Source organism: Crocodylus porosus, unplaced genomic scaffold, assembly GCF_001723895.1.
Source record: "Crocodylus porosus isolate Cpor-Errol unplaced genomic scaffold, CroPor_comp1, whole genome shotgun sequence".
Lineage (NCBI taxonomy): Eukaryota > Metazoa > Chordata > Crocodylia > Crocodylidae > Crocodylus > Crocodylus porosus.
Genome location: NW_017728911.1, coordinates 25,621,739 through 25,643,504, shown reverse-complemented (window position 1 = coordinate 25,643,504; position 21,766 = coordinate 25,621,739). Strand labels below are relative to the sequence as shown.

Genomic DNA, 21,766 nt, shown 5'->3' with positions numbered 1-21,766 from the left:
GTAAGTCAAATAAATTCACCTGTTTTTCTCAATCCGCTCCGAGTCCCTAACTCCAGACTCTACGCCGCTAATCCCACCTGTCCGTATCTAATTGCCACCCCGGCCCACCGTGACCTTGGGGCCCGATCCTTCGGTTTTCCCCGACAACCCCTACCAATTCCCTCAGCACCCTGGGGTGGAGATCATCTGGACCTGCTGATTTAAACACATCCAGCCCCACCAGAACTTCCCTAACTAGGTCCTCTCTGTCCCTAGGCCTGGCAGTACCTCTCCTGAGTCCATCCAGAAACCCAGTGGGAGGGGATGTCCCGGTTCCTGCTCAGAAAAATGGAGGCAAAGAATTGTTTAAGAGGTCAGCTTTATCATCTAGTGCAACCACCAGATTGCCAAGTGTGTCCTACAGGGGCCCCATGTTACCCAGTGCCTGCTTTTTACTCCCTATGTATTTAAAAAAGGACTTCCTTTTATCTTTGATCCTGGCCGCTAGTCCTAGTTCTGTCTCCAGCTTAGCCTTCCTAACAGCCCCCCTACAGTCTCGAGCAATGTAGGTATAATTCTCATCCCCCAGGTCCTTGATCTACCCCTCTATGCCCCTTCCCCCCACAGACTTATTGGCCGGATGCTGCTCTCCTAGCTGCTGGGCTGCATTCCTGGACTCATGCATGCTGTTTGCTATGCACATGGCATTTATTGGTGACATTATCAGCTACAATGATCAAAAAAAAATTACTGCTGATAATGTCAATTTTTCTTTTGTCAGTGCTGATCCAATATTGACCAATATATACCTCTAAGTTTTCTTAAGAGGATTTTTTTTGCTTGCAACTGAACCCCTAAAACATATGAACAAGACAGACATGGCTGATAATAGAGTTGTCACACATGCATGGCCTAAACACTTGGTTTAGGATGCTCCTTGCATGACAAATGAAACCCACTACCACACTTCTTTTCATATTTGGGAGAATCAGACCATAATGGCTTGGATGTTCACAGCTACCTAAGCCATTAGGCATTCAAATTTCAGATTTAGATGCCAATTCCCATATGCTCCCTTTTGAAAAGCCCAGCCCCACAGCTATTCCAGGGAATGTTACTGTCACAGATGCTGATGGTTCTATTAACTGTAGCTCTCTCAGTTCATTTTAAGCACCTGAGCCAACCCTTCCATTAAACAACCAGCATAAGCACCTAGGTACAGGAAAGGGTAACTCAGTAGCACATGCGAATAATTTCACTGACTGAGAACAAAATGTGTACATTCTAATCCCAGCTCTTACGCACTCATATGAATAGTCAGTATTGATGAGCAGACGCATAAATTCTGAAATTTGTTAAACTAAACATTTATCCTTGGTAAACACCAAAGTCATGTAGACTGGACCAATGCACTTCAACATGCATATAATTATTTTAAATATAATATCACAATAACTAAGCATCTAACATTTTTAATAAATGTATCCCTCCGATATCAAAAGAAAGTAGGATTAACAAGTTAATTTGACAGGCTGCGGAATCAAGCACAGATAAATGACTTATGCTGGGGGCTCATATAGTACTAACAGAACTTAAACTGGATACAGAACTCCTAGTGCCCAGTGCTTTAACCAAAAATATCTTTCTTTTTGCCAAATAAACAGAAGTAAACTGAAGTCTCTATCACACTTGGATCGGTACTGCACTGCTCAAAGGAAAAAGAGTCCTGTCTATGACCTTTGTGGACCATTTAGGCTCATGCATTAAGTAGCTAAAACAAGAATTTCATAAGAAACATCTGACCTACTTTATGGAGCCAGTTCTATATGCTTTAATTATCTAAAACAAACTAATTCTATTAGAAAACAGACAGGTTTCATCATCAGAACAATAAGAAAGGTTGATGAAACAATAATTAAAAAATAAAGGAAGAAGAAAGCTACCTTAAGGGGAATATATGAAAAGTGTAAGGTCTGTATAAGATAGCCAAAGAAACACAAACAAAACCAAGATGAAATGAAAAGCAGCTTTGATTTCTCTCTCACTAGGTGAACATGCATACTATGTCTGGTAACATAATAATTCAATTTAATTTTCTAGTTACTCACTGCCTGGAAATGTTAACTGCTCACTAATTCAAAAACCCATAATATTTATGCATTTTTAAAGCATTTGGCTTGTAGCTTTTGTTTAAGAACTAACATTTACATGCTACCAACAAAACCCTACCAAGGTGTTGCAGAAATAGGTTATTCTAGAACAACTATTCACTGCAGTCCAATTATTTGTCTTCTGTAGTGTAAACAGATTCCATTCCTCCTTTATGCAACTGTACAAACTCAGAGACCCAAAAAAGAAGCTTACTCATCAGTAATTGTTTGTCACAGTTTTGTCTACTTCCATCATACAGGCAACAGAAGATTGACAATGGCAATTACTTCACCTACCAGAAAGGAAAATATCTGTCTATCAAGAGCAAGTACCAGCCCTGCCACTTCCTGTCAGATAATTTACAAAATAAAAAAAAAGTCCATAAATTCTCCTGCAATAAGCAACGTACCTTAAGGCCTCAAAAAACCTGAGCCTCAATTGATTCAATCTTTGCAGGTTAGTCTAACCTGGCTAGGCTGAACTAGTTTGTAACTATACAAACATCCCAGACAAGTAGGCACGTGCCTGCAGTGGCTCAGGCTAGAAGCTGAGGGCACTAAAGCAGCCCTCTCATCCTTTCCACAATGCTGAGCTGAGGAGGGGCGTGGCCAAACCCTGGCAAGATGCTCTGATTAGCCCAGCAGGGAACTGATAACAGTGTTTAATCAACCCTAACTTAGTGTTTATCACCTCATTAAGAAAACAACAGAAGGACATTACCAGCTACCTGTTGATTCAGCACATGCCAAGCATGTGGTCTGCTAGCTAATACACAGGCACCTCCTCAGCAACACCAAGGGAAGGGGGAATTCCTGCTTAGCAGGCAGTGGAAGCAACCTGCAATCTGTGCTGGAGCTGCAGCCAGGGAGCAGAGGGGAGGGGCCAGCTCTGCTGTGGAGCAGAGCACCCCGCCCAGCCCAGAGCACATGCTGGGGGAGCCCCTAGGACAAACATTGCATAAACTGGTTTGCTCTGAATCAGTTAAGTCTGATACTACATTCAACCAAGTTTATCTCAAACCAGTTTCAGTCATTTTCAAACTGGTTTATGTGCACTGAACATCTGGTCTGTTACAGGTTTAAACCAGTTTCTGATCACTTAAACTGGTTTGTGTGTAATGTCTGTCCCTAGCCTAAAAGGCTGAGAGGATGAATAGCAGATGAGAGAAATTTTTGAGTAGTTACTAGTAGAAAGCTTTCTTCCATGAAGGATTGCCTTGCATTTTATCAGAGACAGTGGAGGGAATGACCAGGGCCACAACAAAGTATATCAGAGGTAGCAGAAAAAATTTAAAAAAAAGCTAGAGCAGGCTGGCTAAATGAGGCTTTCAGAAGCTGAAGTATCCAAAAGATAAACTGGCCATTTCCTAGATCTGAGCAGCTGAGAACCTTAATTTGGTAGGGTCAATTTCCTCCTGCCAAATTGACATTTAACATATTTAAAATGGGGCTGTTGAGCCAGTTCCTATGCAAAAACACACAAAAAAGCATAATCCTTTAGCCACGCACTGATCTTAGAAGCATTCTTTTGTTAATCATACCAAGAGTTTAACTGGATAAAACTTAAGGGCATGCTTTGAGTAGAAGAAACTTGGAAAGCTCTTTGAGAAGAAACAGGCATAGAGAGCACTAAGTAAAAAATGTATTAAAGTGGAAATTAGAATTAACTTTCAATAATGTTTGGGAAAAGTAAAACAAAATACCAGACTAAGATCAGGATACACAGGCAGCCTTGTCCTTAAAAAAAAAAAAACCCCTACGAGTTAAAGAGGTCAGGCAAATTAAATGTCTGTGGTCAAGTGCCTATTAATAAGATGTTTCAAGGTATTGTGGCCTTTTCATTAAATAAGAGTTTAATAATTTATAAACAGCCTGATCGTCGATCTACTCATCCCCTAGTGTCTTGGTTCATAGCCGACCCTGTCCTGCTCGCTGCTCATAGATCACAGGGCTGGAAGGTACCTCAAGAGTCATTTAACTCAACCCCCTGCACAAATGCGTTACTGTTCATAAACTACCCTGGACAAATGTTTTACTAGCCTCTTCTTGAAAGTCTCCAATTAAGACAATGCCAAAACTCTCCCTGGGAAGACTGTTCCATTCTTTCTACTTAAGAAAGCGTTTTTTCCCCCCTGATATTTAATCTAAATCTGTTTTGCTAGAGCTTAATGCCATTGCTTTGCGTCCTACCCTCCACAGAAAGAGCGAACAATAGTTCAGCTTTTTCTTTATGTTATCCTTTGATAATTTGAAAATTACTGTCATGCTTCTCATACGCCTCCTCTTCTCTGAACTCAGTGTAACTTGGTTCCTTCACCAAGTCCTCAACATGAATGAACTCAAGCCACTTTATCATCTTTGTTTCTCGCTTCTGGATCCCCTCCAATTTCTCTACACCCTTCCTAAAATGCAGAGCCAGAACTGTACTTAATACTCCAGTTGAGGCCTAAATGGAGCCACACAGAATGGTACTGTCACCTCCCATGTCTTGAATATAACACTCCTGTTAATGCAGCCCAAAACTGCGCTTGCCTTTTGGCAACTGCAACATGCTGCGACTCATGCCAAGTTTGTGATCCAGTATGATGGCCAGATCTTTCTCCACAATATTACTGCCTCATCAATTACTGCTTTTTTCCACATACAAAAATGCTTCTCTCCCTCCCTCTGAAATCAGCCCCCCAATACTGGGGCACCTGTCTTAAGCAAAGAGCTATCTTCTTCACTGGAAAAGCAGCACACCTGGAGACACTGTGCTGCCAAAACAGATGCTGCTTTTCTGGCTCAGGAAGCTGGAGGGGCTAAGTCCTTTGCTGACCTTCTCACAGCTGAGCATTGTAGCTTGTGCCTGAAGCAGCAAGCCAGTTGCTGGTAGTATCATCATGGGGCTTGCAATGTGAAAACCACAATTTAGTTACAGGAACTTAGATAAAAAAAACTACTTACAGGAAAGAACGATCACCTAGCTGCTGCCTGTACAAGGCTCTGTGGCCTAAACTTGTGTGGTGCTCCCCTGCAGCTGGGATCCTGGATCAGCTGACAGGGCTCCCAGACGTGAGAGTCTGCTACTTGCTAGTGCTCCCCCTGCACTTGCATGGAGATGTTGTTGGCTTGAAAACGGTATTTAAAGGTCTGGTTTTTGGGGAATTGGCATTTAGGTATAGACATATGCATTATAAGGGTTCAAGATGGGCAGCAGGAACAAAGGCATAAGGGCTGGGTCCTAAATCCAGTGGCAATAGCATAAAGGGATCTGATGCTTGATCCTAAAATCATGCCTCATGCAGATGCAGCATGGCTGGAAGAGCAATTGTGTGGACTGCACATCAGATCTCATCACACCTTTACTTGCACATCTGGCAGGGCCCTATGTCATGCTATCAGTCATGACTGGAAAAAAATTCTTCTACATTCTGCCTTCAAAAAACGAGGTGCATGTTTTATTTGGGGGCATGTATTTTGCAGAAAAATATGGTATTTCCCATTCTATATTTGTGCATTATTTCATTTACTAATCACCTTAATGTTTTTTCTTTAATTTCATTTTGCCATCTACAGTTCTGCTCTCCAATACATCAATATACGTTTCTATGCTTCATCCATCTTCCAAAATGGTTGCAACCCCTCTCAGTTTTGTCTCATCTCCGAACGTGATTAGGATTTCCCCCCCCCACATCCAAATAATAGAACAAACACCTGTAGAACCCCATTTGAAGCCATCTATCATCGCAACATCAATCCATTTATATTTATTCTTTACTTACAGCTTTTCAGCCAACTATGTATCTGCTTATTAGTTATTTAATGTAGCTCTCAGTTCTTCGGTTTACTTATGAGAACATCATATGGGATCACACCAAAAGCCTTACTAAAGATCAAGTATATTGTGTCCACTACGTTCCTTTCATCCACCAAACTAGGCACTGTGTCAAAGAACATTAAGTTGGTCTAGCATAATTTGCTCTTAACAAACCCATGTTGACTGCTAGTGATCACTCCCCTGTTTCCTCCATATTGCTTCATCATTTCTTCCAGTAACTTCTCAGAAACTGAAGTCCAGCTGATCACACTTTTTTTTCTTTTTAAAGATGGGCATTATGTTAGCCTTTCTCCAATAACCTGGAACACTGCCTGTCATCCATGACTTTGCAAATATACTTATAATCATTGCCAGTGACTCAGATTTCTTCAGCAAATGTTTTAAGAAATATGGATTTTTTTTTTTTTTTTAGGTATTCTCTTTCAGTGTCTTAGGATTCATCTCAGCCAAATCTTAAGATATTTTCCATTCTTCAATTTTGCAATTCAAGGTAGCACCAATAAAATAAAATAAAATAAAATAAAATAAAATAAATCAGCTGCCGGAATACAGCCTCTACCGGAAGCAAACGTAGGAGAAAAGTCTGAAAATAATTAACTTATAGTACCAGTCACTATCTTCAAAAAGACTGCAACACTCCAATGCATCTATTGTTGAAAAAAACGATTCTGTCAATAATGTTTCTAAATCACAGATTTAATGAGCCAAAAATTTGTCATTGGAGAAAGGACTTTCCACATAAAAAGCAGTGCTCTTGACAAACTATAAAGGAAAATTATTAAGACCCTGTGTATCTGAGGAACTTTAGTAGGTTATTTTGAAAGGAAGGCACAATAAACCTCTTATTAAGTGACTGCAGAAATGTCTACATCTTCCCATTGACTTTGGAGAACCAAAATGGTAAAGCACTGAGGGAAGCAGTATTTGGCGTTTGTTATGACAAATTATAAATTGGAACTAGCTCATTCATTTAAGGCCTTCCAAGAAAGGCTAAATAAAGAACATTTTTGACAGGAACATTTGACAATAAGGTTGATATACAAATTAAGAAAAATCAAGGTGGAACTGCAGTCCTTTTCAGCATTACTTTAAAAATCCTATAGCACTGTCCAGTAATAATAAAAAGCAAATGTATATCCTACATCTTGAAGTTTTCTACAACATCTATACACAACAAGGCAGGCCAAAAATCACGTTCAAATCTTAACTATTAATCTACTTGCTTTGTTTTCACCTGTGCCAAAGCTTTGTTATGCAACTACAAGTTTGTTTTGTTACCTCCCTTGCGCATGACAGTCATCAAGTTCCAAGTTTCCACAATTGTGTTAATAACAGAAAGATTAATATTTCAAGGATATTTTTCAATAAAATATTAAATACAATGACCAAAAGGAAACACATTCCTGTCTTCAAAGCCTTCATATCAAACTATTCCTTTAATCATTTGCTTTTACTACAAGCCAAAAGATAATGCAAAACTACTCCTCAGAATCTGGCAGAGATTCTGCCTTAAAAAGAAGCCACTCATACACAACAAAGTGAGAAATATACAATATGTTTTAGGATTAGAAATGGGCAATCATGATTAAATGCATATTCCATATGGCAATAATTTAATTACAAAGAGTAAAACTACTGGGCTTTGAGAATAGCTTCCTTAATTTCCTAGATAATCTACAAGTAATTTCCTCAGATGGCTTATAAGAAAGCACTTATATATCCTTTGAAGCTGAAAGATAAATTGCCTTTGAAACAAAAATCATTTGTTACTAACTGCAATTCTAAGAGCCTTGAACCAGCAATTATTACAGATTCTTCTCTATAAAGATACTGCAATATCTCAATGAAAGGTGGCAAATCAATGCAAAGTCAGAAAACGTGTTTGTTGAAACTACACAAATTAACAGTGCTCCTTTATGGGAAAAGAAAAAGCAAATGAAGTAGAAGATAGATAGGGCTTTTAGCTTCTTTGAAAACGCTTTAAATGAGATTTGATTATTAATGATGCTTCCGCTTCCATGATGCAGGTAAGTATTAATGTAAACCCATTTGTCAATATATGCAGAGATGAGAAAATAGTGCGTTACTAAATACACACACACACAAAATATATATATTTTGGCTAACAGCCGTATTTCCTTTAGAGCCAATTCTGATCTTACGTTACCAGTGAATAACTGCTCTTAAATTCCTGGCAAAGCTACTGCCACTTTTTGGGATGTTCCATATTCCTGAAATAATCCACACTTCAATTCAATTGCAAATCAGCATTGCCAGATGCTCATCATATAGTGTGTGTACTTAATATAGTTCTACCATCTTGAATGCTTCAATTGATTCCAGAAAAATACTTCTAAAATAAGATAAAAGGAGGTGGAGGAATTGTCTGTAGACTTTCCGAGTAGCACATATTTTTAAGGATGCCCAGTGCACAGAGGCATATATACACTGACAGTTATAAGAACCTATTTTGTTGTAATGGTCAGATAAAAGAGCTGCTGTTATCCTTTAAAGAACAAAAAATCATTATAAATAATTGCCAGTGTACAATATGCATATTTATCCACTTATTCTTAACAAAAATGGACAACCTAGCATATCAAAACTACCCTAAACTGCAATATAGAACTTTACATAAGAAGCTTGTGGAAACACTCACATTTACCGATTGCGGAGAACACATTAAAAAGAGATTAGTAAATACATATATCAGAACCAAACCTTATGTTAATCCTTAATTTACACTAAGGCAAGACTAGAGTACAAAAAAAAAAAAGCTGTTTGAGGTGGTCTTCCATAAACACTGGAACAAGGGTTATTTTTCCCACCTGGGACATGTGTTAAAAGTCAATTTTTAAAAGGTAGGCTGGAGAAAAATGTGGCCTATCAGCTACTTCAGACTCATTCTTCTGGCTGTACACTGTTCAAAATCTACAGAATTTATGCAGCATTAAAAGTTCTCTTTTATGCTTAAAATATACACATCTAAGGTATTCTGCAGATTTGTGTAAGGTGGTACTTGTGTCATATACCAAGAGGTATAAGCCATAGGTATCATGGCTATTTGAATACAGTAAAAGTGCAATTAGTTTTCTCTTGATGCTTCAGAAAGACAAAAGACATTAAAACAAAATTACCTATTGCCTTCTATAAATAAGCAGCCCATTCATTTAAAAGCCAACACACAAGAAATATTCCAGTAAAGAAGAACAAAATCCCTGTGTTTCCAGTAAGTATTTTTTTGTTTTTAACTTTAGGATATTTTCATTTAAAATACATCCCCAGTTGAGGAGTTAAACACCCCACTTGAACGGGCTCTTACATGTCAGCGTTACTGTACAAAATTAGGGATCTAAATAGCAGAGGACAGTTATTAAGTATCACGATATTAAATGATGCCCCATGCATAACCATAAAAGGTATAAACAAAAATGTAGTTTACTGAAATTCATTATTTTCTGAGATTTCTAACAAAAAATAGTGGGTATAATATTACTTCTGAAGATGTTTCTGCAGCACTTTAAAGGATACTGACTTAATAACATCTGGAACTAATTTTAAGTTTCCATGATAGGTCTAAAAATCTGGAAACATAATTTAATGTCCCATGTACATTATAAGGAGATAGCAAACATTTATTTAGAGGCATATGTATCCCACAAAAAGCATTTACACACACACACACACACACACACACACACAGCATTTTAATTTCACCGTTTGACCATACGTTAGCGTGAGCTGATATTAAATGCCAGATTATGAACAGTTTCACTTCTAGATCATGAACTGTTTTTGTACTAAATCAATTCAAGGCCTTCTAGTTGCAGTGGCTGAGGTCAAATGAGAGCAGCTCTATATTTACTAGGCTTCACAAGTCAAACAAAGTGAACCTTGTACTTTTTATAAATAGTCTGGTCAGTGAATAACCATGATTTGTTCACGCTAGCAATAAAATATATTTATCTATTTTTCTGACAGAACCTTACATTTGGGATTTATAAACTTCACTCTCAAGTACCAGCTTTGAAAATAATCAGACAGATTTTGGGTTTTTTTTAAATCAAACTTCTATTTTTAAGTTTTCAATTACACTAATGTGAATTCTGACATTTTAGTGAAGTTGAAGAAACTCAGAGCTAAGCTACAAAACAATGCAATTAGTTGATCTGATTATATTATTTACAACAGTTTTAACATTCAAATGGTCTTACTTACAAACTGACTCCTTTGTTTTACAAAGCAGTGTGTACAGGGATACCAAATTGCTGTTATCTGTATGCACAGTAAGAAATCCAAGAGTCCCATAATTTCATATAAATCAGTTGATAAATCTGAAATTAATCCCACGTTGTATTATACAGTTCATGCCAATTTTCAAGAAAAAATATGTAAATTATAAAAGAAATTATATTAAATCTATATTTTCCAAAGCATAAATTCTGTTTTTGCAGTAAAAGTGGTAATCAGAAGAAACAAAGAGCAATACAAGGTTAGTAACAAAAAAATCTTGGGCAGAATAATCCCAGGTTTGGTATCGAGTAGCACAAGACTGAATATGGGAAAAAGTCTGAGATTTTGCCACAGGCATAAACATATTTCTTAGCATTCAGCAATCACTAAGATCCATTAATAATAAAACTGTAATTATCCACATCACTAGAAAACTACGATAACAAGGTTTCCACTTGGAAAACCATTGTTTCTAATCCTTGCAATTCATGAGCTACTTAAGACCCTAAAATTGCCCTTGGTGCCTTGTGGTAGCGATGGTCTCCAAGACTAAAGAAGAAAACGATTCAGACCAGTTTAACTTGTAATCCCTTATGTTATGCTACTTGTACATTAGTCTCACTTCCTGACTCAAGAGGCACAGAACTCAAAACCATTCAATTTACATAGTCTCTTCCTCCCCATATTCAATTCACTTAAACACAAATGTTCAAAACCTTTAAGCTAATGCTTATTCTTAATTAACTGCAACCACATGTGAACAATATCTTTTATATACTGAGTGATATACAGTTGAGGCTCAGATCCTGAACAAACTCCTACCTAGAACATTGCCTGAAGGCACTTCTTCTAGATCCTCCAGTTCTCTTCCCATCAGCAAATAGAGGTTTTCTAATATACAACAGCCCATGTAAGGTACTGATGGTAGATCATCTGCAGCAGAACACCCCAATGGTAACTAGGAACAGAAAAGGTAACTGTAGTTATTTCTCAGTTAGCTCCAAACCATTAAAAAAAATCTAAGCAATTTTTTATTTTAAAAAATTAAACTATTAGAAAAAATTCTGAGAAAGTAAGATGATATTCACAGTAATGTACTTTAAGGATATACTTTCAGGTGTAAGAATCATATATATATATATATATATATATATATATATATATAGGAAATAAAACTCTGACAAATCAGTGGGACTCTTCCGAAATTTTCATGTCTCTTTCTATGATCTCTGTGGAACAGAGACATCAAAATCACACTTCCTTCTGTCCCGCAGGCTGGATTTGGACCCACTTTGGTGGTGGGGTGAATGGCATCAGAAAGCCGCAGGAGAGAACACAGCAAGCATGCACCTCCCATCTGGGTTCTGTATACTAGATTTTGATTGCAGGACCTGCCCCTTCTCCCTCCTTCCCTGAACTCCCAGCCCCTCTAAGAGCCCCATGGGCCAGATAACATAGCTGTACAGACCATGTTTGACATCTCTGCTACAGAACATGTCAGAACGCTTCTTGGGGGGAACGGATGGCAAAGGATGGAAAGAACTGCAACATAACTTGGCCTTCAAAGGTAGACTTTTGCTGCCAGAAGGGAACCGAAGTGTAAAAGCTGTCTTTCCCTCCCTTTCCTCCTGCCATTCCCTTCATGAGTATCCAGGCCGTTAAATGAAGGCTACCAAACCAATGACCTGAAAGCCATACATACCCCAAAGAGCACGTTGGTCTGTATCGGGGTTCCAAGTTCAAATAGGCTCATGAGCAGTGGAAGGAGAGACAAGGTAACAGAAAGGCCTTGTTTGTTCTGTTTTTAGTAACTGATAAAGATTCTAATTGTCCACTGGGGATGCTGAAAAAACTGCTTTGTGCAAGCACTTGTATACAGAGAATAACAGCTGCAAACAGTTCTTAGTCTACTGTCTCTATCTTCTGGAAGGGAGAAACCATATGCCAGTATGTATAACACATTTTATTTCAAGAAAACTTACAAATATTTACAGTACTGGTTATTCTAAAAATTACGTATTCACTTGCACAATAAAGGAAGCAAAAACTGAGTGGACCGATGGGTTTCAAGAAAAATGCAATGCTTAACCAACACTAGTAGGTTAAGTATTAAAATTCTACATTTTTGCCCCAAATTGTGATCCTCTTAAGATGCTTCATGCATATCTGAGAAAGCAACAACAAATACAATTTGGAATAATGTAACAGAAAAATAAATGACTCAACTCGTTACATTAACTTTCATAATACCTAATGGAAATTCTATGACCACTAAGTCAAAACTTTTTTAGTACAGCATTAAAAAAAAAAATCCCTCAACAGATGGTGACCATAAGCAAGTAGATTTTTTTATTTGCCGTAGTTCATAACTAAGTATTAGTTCCCCTATGCCTGTCACAATCCAATAAGCTATAAATTTGAACAAATTGCTGGTTTCTAGTAATTTACTGAAGTTAACATTAAAAAAAGATGCTGCAGTTAAGTGTTACTTAGACTTGCATGTATATTTTCTGTTTGATGACAAATATATACTATTCTATTTGTACCTTTCCTAATCTCAAATGAATTTAATACAAATAATTGAAATGTGTACATTTAAATGAAAGTTTTATATAGAACTATACACAACTGAGTATCTTTCACTGGTCTGAAGTTAAAGCAAGATTTTTAAATGTATTAACAACTGTCCCTTCCTCCTCATAAAAAGTGGTCTAAAAAGAAAAAGAAGTTGCACTCAAAAGTTTTTTCTTCATAAAAGAATAACAAAGAAACTTTGAATATTCCCATACCCCACATTTTTCTCACTTATATTTTACATTGGCAATTCAGATTCTGTGGTGACTGATGAACTAGTGATGACTTCAGAGTCAAAAGAGTGAAAATTGAATAATTGAAAGGGGAAAGAATTTTTACTCAAAACAAAAGTATGGCTGATGAGAACTTGAATCTGACATTTTTAAGGAGAAGACTGAAAATGAGAACTATACATATGCACTTTCAGGTTGTGTTTATCATGATAAAAATCGCAAAAATGGATTAGAGCTCAATTTTTTAAAAGTCCTTTGCTGCTTATCTTTAAGCCACTATACTGGGTTAATTCTACCATCTCAGGGGAAAAAAACATTATAGCCATCAAGTTAAGGTTTTTTATTAGACTTTTTTCCCAGTAAAAATCAAAGGGTGCGCCATTATGAATGGATCCACTCAAAAGAAAATGTGGATGTAGTCCTTTGTGGAATAATTATATAAACCTTACCCTAGGGCAATCTATACCTCCCCATTTAGGAACAAAAAAACAATCAACATATCCACAAAAGTAATCTCCTATATATCTGGGCAAAATCTCAGTTTTCACAGATTAAAGTTCAGAAATTCTGATTTAAAAGCCACGAAAATTTAAGTATTAGCAACAAGCTGGCACCTAGACAACATACAACAATCAGATACAAGTCAACTGACTGATGTAATCATATGAGTGTTACAAGTCACATAAAAAATAACTAATGTAACTTTTGACACACAATATATAGATTATATATAAGCATACATTCTCAAATGGACGTACAGGGCATGTAAAGCTACCAATAAATTTCCATTCTGAGATGAGGCTGTTAATAAATCAGATTTTTATGGAAAAGAAAAAGTAATCTCAAAATCTTAACTCCTTTAACTGTGATACTTCGCGCAGGGGGACTCTACATGAGACACTTACCACTAAGCCGCCTATACGCACAGACATATTAGGCCAGAGAAAACAAATCAACTTTGCCGTAGGTTATTACCACCCAATTTGAGTACCATCTTATGGCAGAGTTATTTACTTTGCTACAATGCACATGTCTAGCCCTGACCCGTAGCACCCTCATGCCCCAGCCAGCCCTTCCACAGCACACTGAGCGGGGGTGGACCAGCTAAAAGCTGACCCCCTAGACCCTCTGTCAGGCAAGGCTGCACAGCCCTGGCTCAACATGCTGTGGTCCTGGGCACACATGTAAACGCTGCACCTGAGAGCAATAAACTCCAACATGAACTACATCAAAGTTTATTGTGTAGTGTTCACTGCACATGTAGATGCACCCACAGAGAGACATGCAACTTTGAGTAAAGTTGTGCGTGTATCTATACAAAGATACTTCTCTTTTGCTACACCTACCTAGACAGCATGGGATGGATACTACTTAAATTACGAGAGACTTTCACCTTTGCTATAATCCTAGTTTACAAATTTGGGATTAAGGACATAATGCAAAACAGCCCTTATTGTTAGTCTAATAGTAAAATTTTGGATACTGGTTTCCTAAATCACTCAGGTATTTTTTCAAATTCCACAATAAATTATAATGAACAGCATCTGAAAGGACATTCAAGTTATCAAAGTTAAGAAACAATATCAAATTAAGCTGACATTCACTATCACCTCTTACCTTGTGCAAAGATTCAGAAGGATCATATTTTGGTCCCAGTACAAAGATCTTTTGCCCTTTTCGCACCACACCACTGAACACTCTAGCAAAGGCAATGAAAGACTCCTTGTTGTCTGCTTCCTGTTTCAGAGTTTTGAGGGTCATAACCTCTATTTGACTGGTGAGCTGCTGCTCATCACCTAATCAAAGTTAAAAAATAATGAAGTGGAAAACTGTTTTCTGTAGCATTTTGAGAAAAAAAATACTAATCAATCATGTAGAGTCCACATTGTGAGGGCACATTTGGAGAAAATAACTCAAGGTTTGGGCCTTGAACACAATTTTTGTAGCAGTGTAACTGTTTTGGTTGGGGTTTGATCTTGGCTTTTTTTTCCAAGAAATAGTTATACTGGTATAAATCTAGCAGGGCTAGATTGGCATAGCGGTGCTTTACACTCATGTATCTTAAACTAATATCCCTCTTCATGTATAGTAATATATCTATACTAGTATAACCCACCCTTACAGCAACAGCTACCTCAAAATTTGTAGTACCCAACTCATTCAACCCTGCTGCTGCTCTCCAGCCTCTGTATTTCCAGACCCATGGGGAGCCCTACAGGCTGGATGACACAGCTCTGTGAGCTGGAACTTGGTCAGCCCAGCTCCAAAAGACTTACTGCTTTAACTTATAGCATTACAATTGTGTGTGTACACAAGTCTTAAGAAAAAAGCATGACCTAAGGACCACAAATTCAAATTCTCTCTGGCACAAATCTGAACAACCACCACCAGAAACACTTTTAATCAGACGATTTAAATATTTATAGGAGCTGAAGAACATTGGTCATAACAGCTTATAGTTAGCACCACTAACAACTAGGATTAAATTTTTCACTTATCTATAACCATGTATATGTACGAGGTTATTTCCATACAACCACATCTGAATTAAAAGGTAAAAGTAGTACTGACTGATTGATATGACTGGCTATTTACTTCAACCTTTCTCCCTCTCTTGCACATTTTTCTCCTCTCTCACTCCATCTCCAAGTTCTTCCCTTTACTTCCCTCCCTTTTTATCCATGCTGGATCTTGCTAATCCCGCTTCCTTGCTTTTCTGTCTACTGAAGCCCCTCTTCACTAACACCAACACAAGCATTTAAATAGCACACACAACAAATTGTGGCGCTAACAGAATATTTATAAATCATCACTCTGCAGGCATATTTTAGACCATTTTGTTACCTTGTATGTGCCTTGTCTGTACATACTGTAAACTCTTTAAACCTGGGACTCCTATTCTTTGTACAGCTCATAGCACAGGGAGTCCTGCCCTTGTTTGGCTCCTATACACTATAATAAAGTTTAGCCCAATGAGAAAAATGCATAGCAAAATTCAGTCTCACTATGTATGATACCTTTTGTCTCACCCGTCTTCCCAGTTGTTTCAGGTGCATTTCCACAAAGGGCCTTTTCTGGTAGCTCTTGGCTTTGAATAGCTGCCAATTTTTCTGCATGCCTTTGTCTTGCAAGCTCCCGCCTTTGAGCAATTTCTTCCTGTGTTAAAGGCCTATACACAACTTAAAATTATTAGCATTTGGAAATTATACTAATTTTCAAATAAATTAAATCAAGATGTATGCAATGCTATGTCTGAGGTAGGCAAAAATGAACTCAGTTTCCAAAGTTTTTTATTTAAGGTTTGTTACTAAGGTATTTTAAAGGAGTAATAAAATACTCCATTCTTCTGCTCCACTAAGGAAGGCTCTACAAAGATTTATAGTTATACTTCTGGCATGGAATAAACCTACCTGATTTACAATAGTTCTGTGAATTATCATATTTTAGTTGAGTAAGTATGCAAGGGTTAAAACATTTACTTCCTCTTATGAAAAGTAGCATTTCATATTAATACGTTAGAATTATAGCTCTAAATAATATAGACAAGTAATCTAGTCTAGAAGCAGTTATACTAAACCACTACCACCAAATTGCAAAATGAATTAATTTATATTTAACCAGTAGGAAATATTTTCTTTTTAAGGATTACCTGTACCATTTTTAAATCCAGCTTTAATTTCTTAGATAATACTGCAAACTACTAAGAGAAAAAAAGGTTTTGCTTGATATATCAGCCCTCATATCTGGTGAATATATACCCTAAATAACATGCAAAGAGTATAACTTAAAAAATTAGACTATAAACAGCTTTAAAAAAATTCTTACAATGCACCTTGGATGCAACAGTACTTTTAGCAAAATCAATGGCAGTTTTTCCTTCAAGTCCAATAGGAGTAGTTTCTCCTCCTGCATTTATATTTCCTTCATGCACTATTAGATGTGCAACACAACTCAAAACCAAATATATTCCTAATAAGTTCTACCTGGTATTCAAAAGTCTCATGAAGTAAAGAGAGTTGGACTTAAACAACCAAACAAGACTAATAAACTGGCATTATCTCAATTTAGTCCATACTGGGCATTTATCTTTAAAAAAAAAACTTGTTTTTCCTTTTTCTTTTTTTTAATAGAAAGGGATGAATTACGAAAAAAAATTAAGATGACTGACCAGAAATGCCTACATTTCTTGAAGACCTAATGTCACATAGTAATTCCTTCCAAAGGATAATAAAGGTATAACTATTCTTAAATGCTATTATTTCTAACATTTTTACAGAGCTGTGGCTGATTTAAGTTTACTACAAAAGAATTCATTGCAGTATCATATATCACTGCAGCCTCTCACAAAACCTTCTGACAATAAGTTTTGCCACCCTCCCCTCTTCCCACGAAGCCTTTCTTTGATGCAGTCATGAGCTGGATGCCTCCCAGCTCCAATATTGTTAGTATGGCTGGCCCAACTGCAATTTGTATCTGCAGGGCATTTCTTTCCAGGACGCTATAAGCAATAATCAATAAAAACAGCTTCTTCTAAAACAGACAGAGTCCATTCCATACAAAATGTACATAGCAATCAAAGGTTTCTATGCCTACATCTTGCCCTCGCCATCTCTGTCAAAGCTTTGGTAATCCTAAATGGCTCAGAATCATGCCTCAGAGCTGCTATACACTTCGCCTACATTTGGGCAGAAAGCAGCAGCCTTCACGTAGTTTCTCTCTCCTTAATCAGCTGCTGCCTGGTCCCTTCCTTTATTGCAGTGATTCATAACAGAGATGCACTGATGCATCAGTCTGATATCAAATCAGTACCTATATGAAGAAAACTGTCTATATCAGATAAATACCCTGCTGCGCACAGCTGCAGCGCAGCACAAAGCACAGCCGGCAATGTGGAAAGCTGCCTCCAGCTGCTAAGTCGGAAGAGAAGGGAGGGAAGAGGTATGGGGCGGCAGATCAACAGCCCCCCATGGTGAGGGGGCAGGAGCAGGGGCAGGTGCTGCCCAGGCAGGGGGGCGGCACAGAACGTAGGCACGTGCCTTCAGATCTCCATGGCACAGGGTGGGCAGCAGCTGTAGGGTGAAGCTGGTGCCGGTGCTGGTGCCGGCACTGACCAGGGCTTTTCTTGCTGGGGGCTGGGCACGAAGCAGACTCCAGTGGCACTGGGAGGAGGCTGCAGCCACCTCAGATTTCGCTGCAGCTCTGCTCCCAGCCCCGCACCACTGCCCACAGCAGCCTCGGCTTTTCTCAGTGCTTGGGCGGCAGTGGGGCATTAGGCCGGGGTTGTGCCAGGCAGTGGCATGGGGCAGGGCTGGAAGCAGAGCTGCGGCAAAATTTGGGGTGGATGCAGTCTCCTCCCAGCGCCGCCACAGCCCACTCCAAGCCCAGCCCCCGCCAAGGAAAGCCCTGCACAGCCTGGCTCCAGCCCCACCCCGCAGCGGCGGCCTGCCCCGCCCCGCAGACCCAAGGCCACACACTCCCCACCCTCCTGAGGTGCAAGCAGCAACAGGAGCTGCCCCCACCCCATGAGCTACACCCCTCCCGCTGCCCCCTCCCTCACCACAGGGGGGTGTCCATCTGCCCCCCACGACCCTTCCACCACACCCGACATGCCACCTGATGGCAGCTGTATTGGATACTGTATTGGTTTGGGACAACATGCCTCCTTAAATGTCAGCTATTGGTATTGGCCTCCAAAATGTCTATTGGTGCACCCCTAATTCTTAATACTTCTAAACTCAAAGGACCCCGCGCAAAATACCAGCTCTTAATTTTTATTCATTTTTGATTGCTTCCAGACATTAAAAAGACCCAAGCAAACCGTGCTTTACTGGAAGCAGCAGCATGTTACTTCGACCCGGCTCTACAGCATCTGTGTACACTGAGTGCTTCAGTGGGGTTTTTCAGCAATTCAATATTAGCTATATTGGAGTCAATCAGCTACTAGATAAAAGCCCCACTAAAACATGTAGTCTATACAGACACTGGGCAAGCCAGGTCCAACTAACATGCTGCCTCTTCTGGGCATGTGCTGGGCTCAGTGCAGGGACGAACTGAGTTGAAAGTAAAGCACTAGTTTTGGTTGTTTTTTAACATCTTCAAGCAGTCATTTTGACTACAGAAAAATAGTAGATCAATTCTTCTATTGCTAAGAGCTCAGAAAGCCCACAACAGGTCAGAATGTTTTCGACACTATGGATTTCATTTTGAAATCCCAGCGGTTATCTTGTAAATCACATTAGCACACCTAACAGTGCTAGGATGGTGTGGCACCCTGAGACACTCTTGATAGAATTTAAAGGCTCCCCAAGGTGCCATGGACCCTGGCTGAGAATACCTGCTTTACTGTTTGGACAGGATATAACATATTAGCCCTTTTTTGATTTAAGCCTTAGAAAAAAAGGGTACCTTGACCTTGCTAAAGACAGGCAGGTAGGTATTTCCAAATTAACAGTTGGCCAAATAAAGACCTATCTGCAATGAAAGAGTATACATGAATGATAATGATAATAATCATCCATTATTTATTGAAAGTATACCCTAGAACAAGGTTGCAAAAAAAGAGGAAAATTATCAACAATATTGGTAGTCAGGCAGAAAAGTTAAGAACCAATCAAAGAGTAGCCTCAGTCAAAATGATGGCTTATGTTTTAAACTCTGGAAGTAAATAATGCACATGTTTAACTGGGGTTTAACAGGTGCTCAGTCAGAAACTGTTGTCTTCTTTATCAAGCATATAATCTTAATCATAGTTATATCATGTAGTTAATACTTATTTACTATCTTAACTGCATTTATATATATATATAATTTCAACAGTCTTAATATGATACATAAAAAATTGATTTGATCCAATACTAATATCTCAAGAGTAAAACAGTATGTTCAGCACCACAATTCTGGAGCAGTGCTCAACTTAACTGGGTCAACAACATTTCCTTGTTACATCTACTTGTCTTTAGAGATCCTCCAAAGTACTGTCCAGGCATAATTCCACTTAATATATGAGGTCAGATTACAAAAATGACATATGTATTACACAGATTCCCTTTCTCTCAAGAATTAAATAATTTTCTAAACTTAATTTAAAAATTTCACCTTCCACCATTACTTATGTGATGCATTATCAGGGGTTTAAATATGAAAGAGGCTCTATTGGAAAAGTTAAGAGCCAAAACATTCCTAAATTACATGACCAACTGTTTTCTAATGACAGCACTATGTTTTCAGTTTTGAAAATGTTAATATTTTCGGCCATGAGATGGAAGGATATACAGTATCTTTGGTATATTTAAATTTTCTTAGTACACAAGCAATATGGGGTGATGTGGCAGGGATTATAATCACACAAGCATAAGCATATAATCACACACATACATAAGCATATCTGATCAAAGAATACTTGTGAACTAAAATTCTTATGCAACAGTATTCACATGCATTTAAAAAATGGATAGATATTAAAAGCCCAGTGGAAAATAAAAAGCATGCATTACACAGATTCCCAATAGCCTCTTTAATACAAAGTGAAAAATCACAGTACGCAGCTGTGCTTCAGTTCACACACATTTTCATGAGATGATTTAAAGACAGTGATAATAAAAGTGCAAACAAAATCAGGGTTTTCCTGAAAAGATACAAACAAAAATACAAAGATGGAAAAGTGGGAGAAGTGAACAGTGCAGATCAAATTAATCCCATTTTTACTCCTTATCACTTTTTTCCCTCCTAGCTCATCTGAATAAGCAACAACATAACTGGAATTAAAGAAACCTCCAATCAGTTCTGGTCTTCCTGCCTGTTACTGTCCAATATCATCAAACCACCTTTTCCTACGGAAGCTAAGCAAAAAGAAATGTCTATTGCATTACATCCCAACATGCTGGATCCTCCTCTGAGATGAGGCATAAAACAGAATGCAAACTTATTCTTCAGACAGACACTCATTCAATCTACTGCATAAAAGGCCTACATTGTACCATTCTTCCCTTTTTGAAAAGTGGCTCATTTTTCAGTTTTAAATTTAAGATTTCTAAATATTTAGTTGGTCTAATAAAATATCACATTACCCAAAGAACCTTGCCTGCCTGTGTCCTTAGACCAACACAGCTACAACCAACCTTAAAGCATAGAAGATATTGAATTTTGCCATTTAAAATGGAAACATCACGGCATGAAGAAGAAAAAAGCCAAGCTCAACAGTGACATATTTTCTAAGCCTATCCAAGAAATGTATCATTCCCAGAGGACTAAACACATACAATTCTCTGACTACTACACACTACTCCAAATATGCTTACCAACTATGCAGAACTTCAGAAAAGCTTAGAAATCATGCCCTTCACATAACCTACTCCAAAAGATCATTTCAAGAAGGAAAACAACACATGCTACAACAACTTAAGAGATAAAATACAAACATCTTTCCAAACATTATGCAACATATACAAAAAGACTACTAAAGGTTTTTTTTTACAACATCCATCCAACATAAAAAGAAGAACTGGAACCAATTACTACAGGAACAACTTTCCCAGCCACTAAACCACCACCAGAGAATCAACACCAATACCATACAACATTCCAACTTCATACCCAATGAAGCTGAAGGAACCAGTCAACTCTCAAATACTGGCACTCTCTCCACGAACACACTTACCAAACTTCCTGTGGCCCAAAGCACATCAAATGGACCCAGACCATATCAGGACAAAAAATGTAAAACCTGCCAACACATCTCCACCAGTCACATAATAACTACACCCCACAACAGAACTGTC

At 38.2% G+C, this 21,766-nt stretch overlaps 1 protein-coding gene across 1 annotated transcript in view; it reads right to left on the bottom strand.

The window, feature by feature from the left end:
• The window catches only part of EFL1 (elongation factor like GTPase 1), a 166,667-nt gene that overhangs the window by 100,426 nt on the left and 44,475 nt on the right, over positions 1–21,766 (bottom strand). The window contains exons 12-14 of the mRNA XM_019533698.1: positions 16,007–16,158; positions 14,607–14,785; positions 11,005–11,140 (exon numbers count right to left, since the gene is read on the bottom strand). Coding sequence (XP_019389243.1) covers positions 11,005–11,140; positions 14,607–14,785; positions 16,007–16,158 — 467 coding nt within the window. The remainder of the gene's footprint in view (positions 1–11,004; positions 11,141–14,606; positions 14,786–16,006; positions 16,159–21,766) is intronic.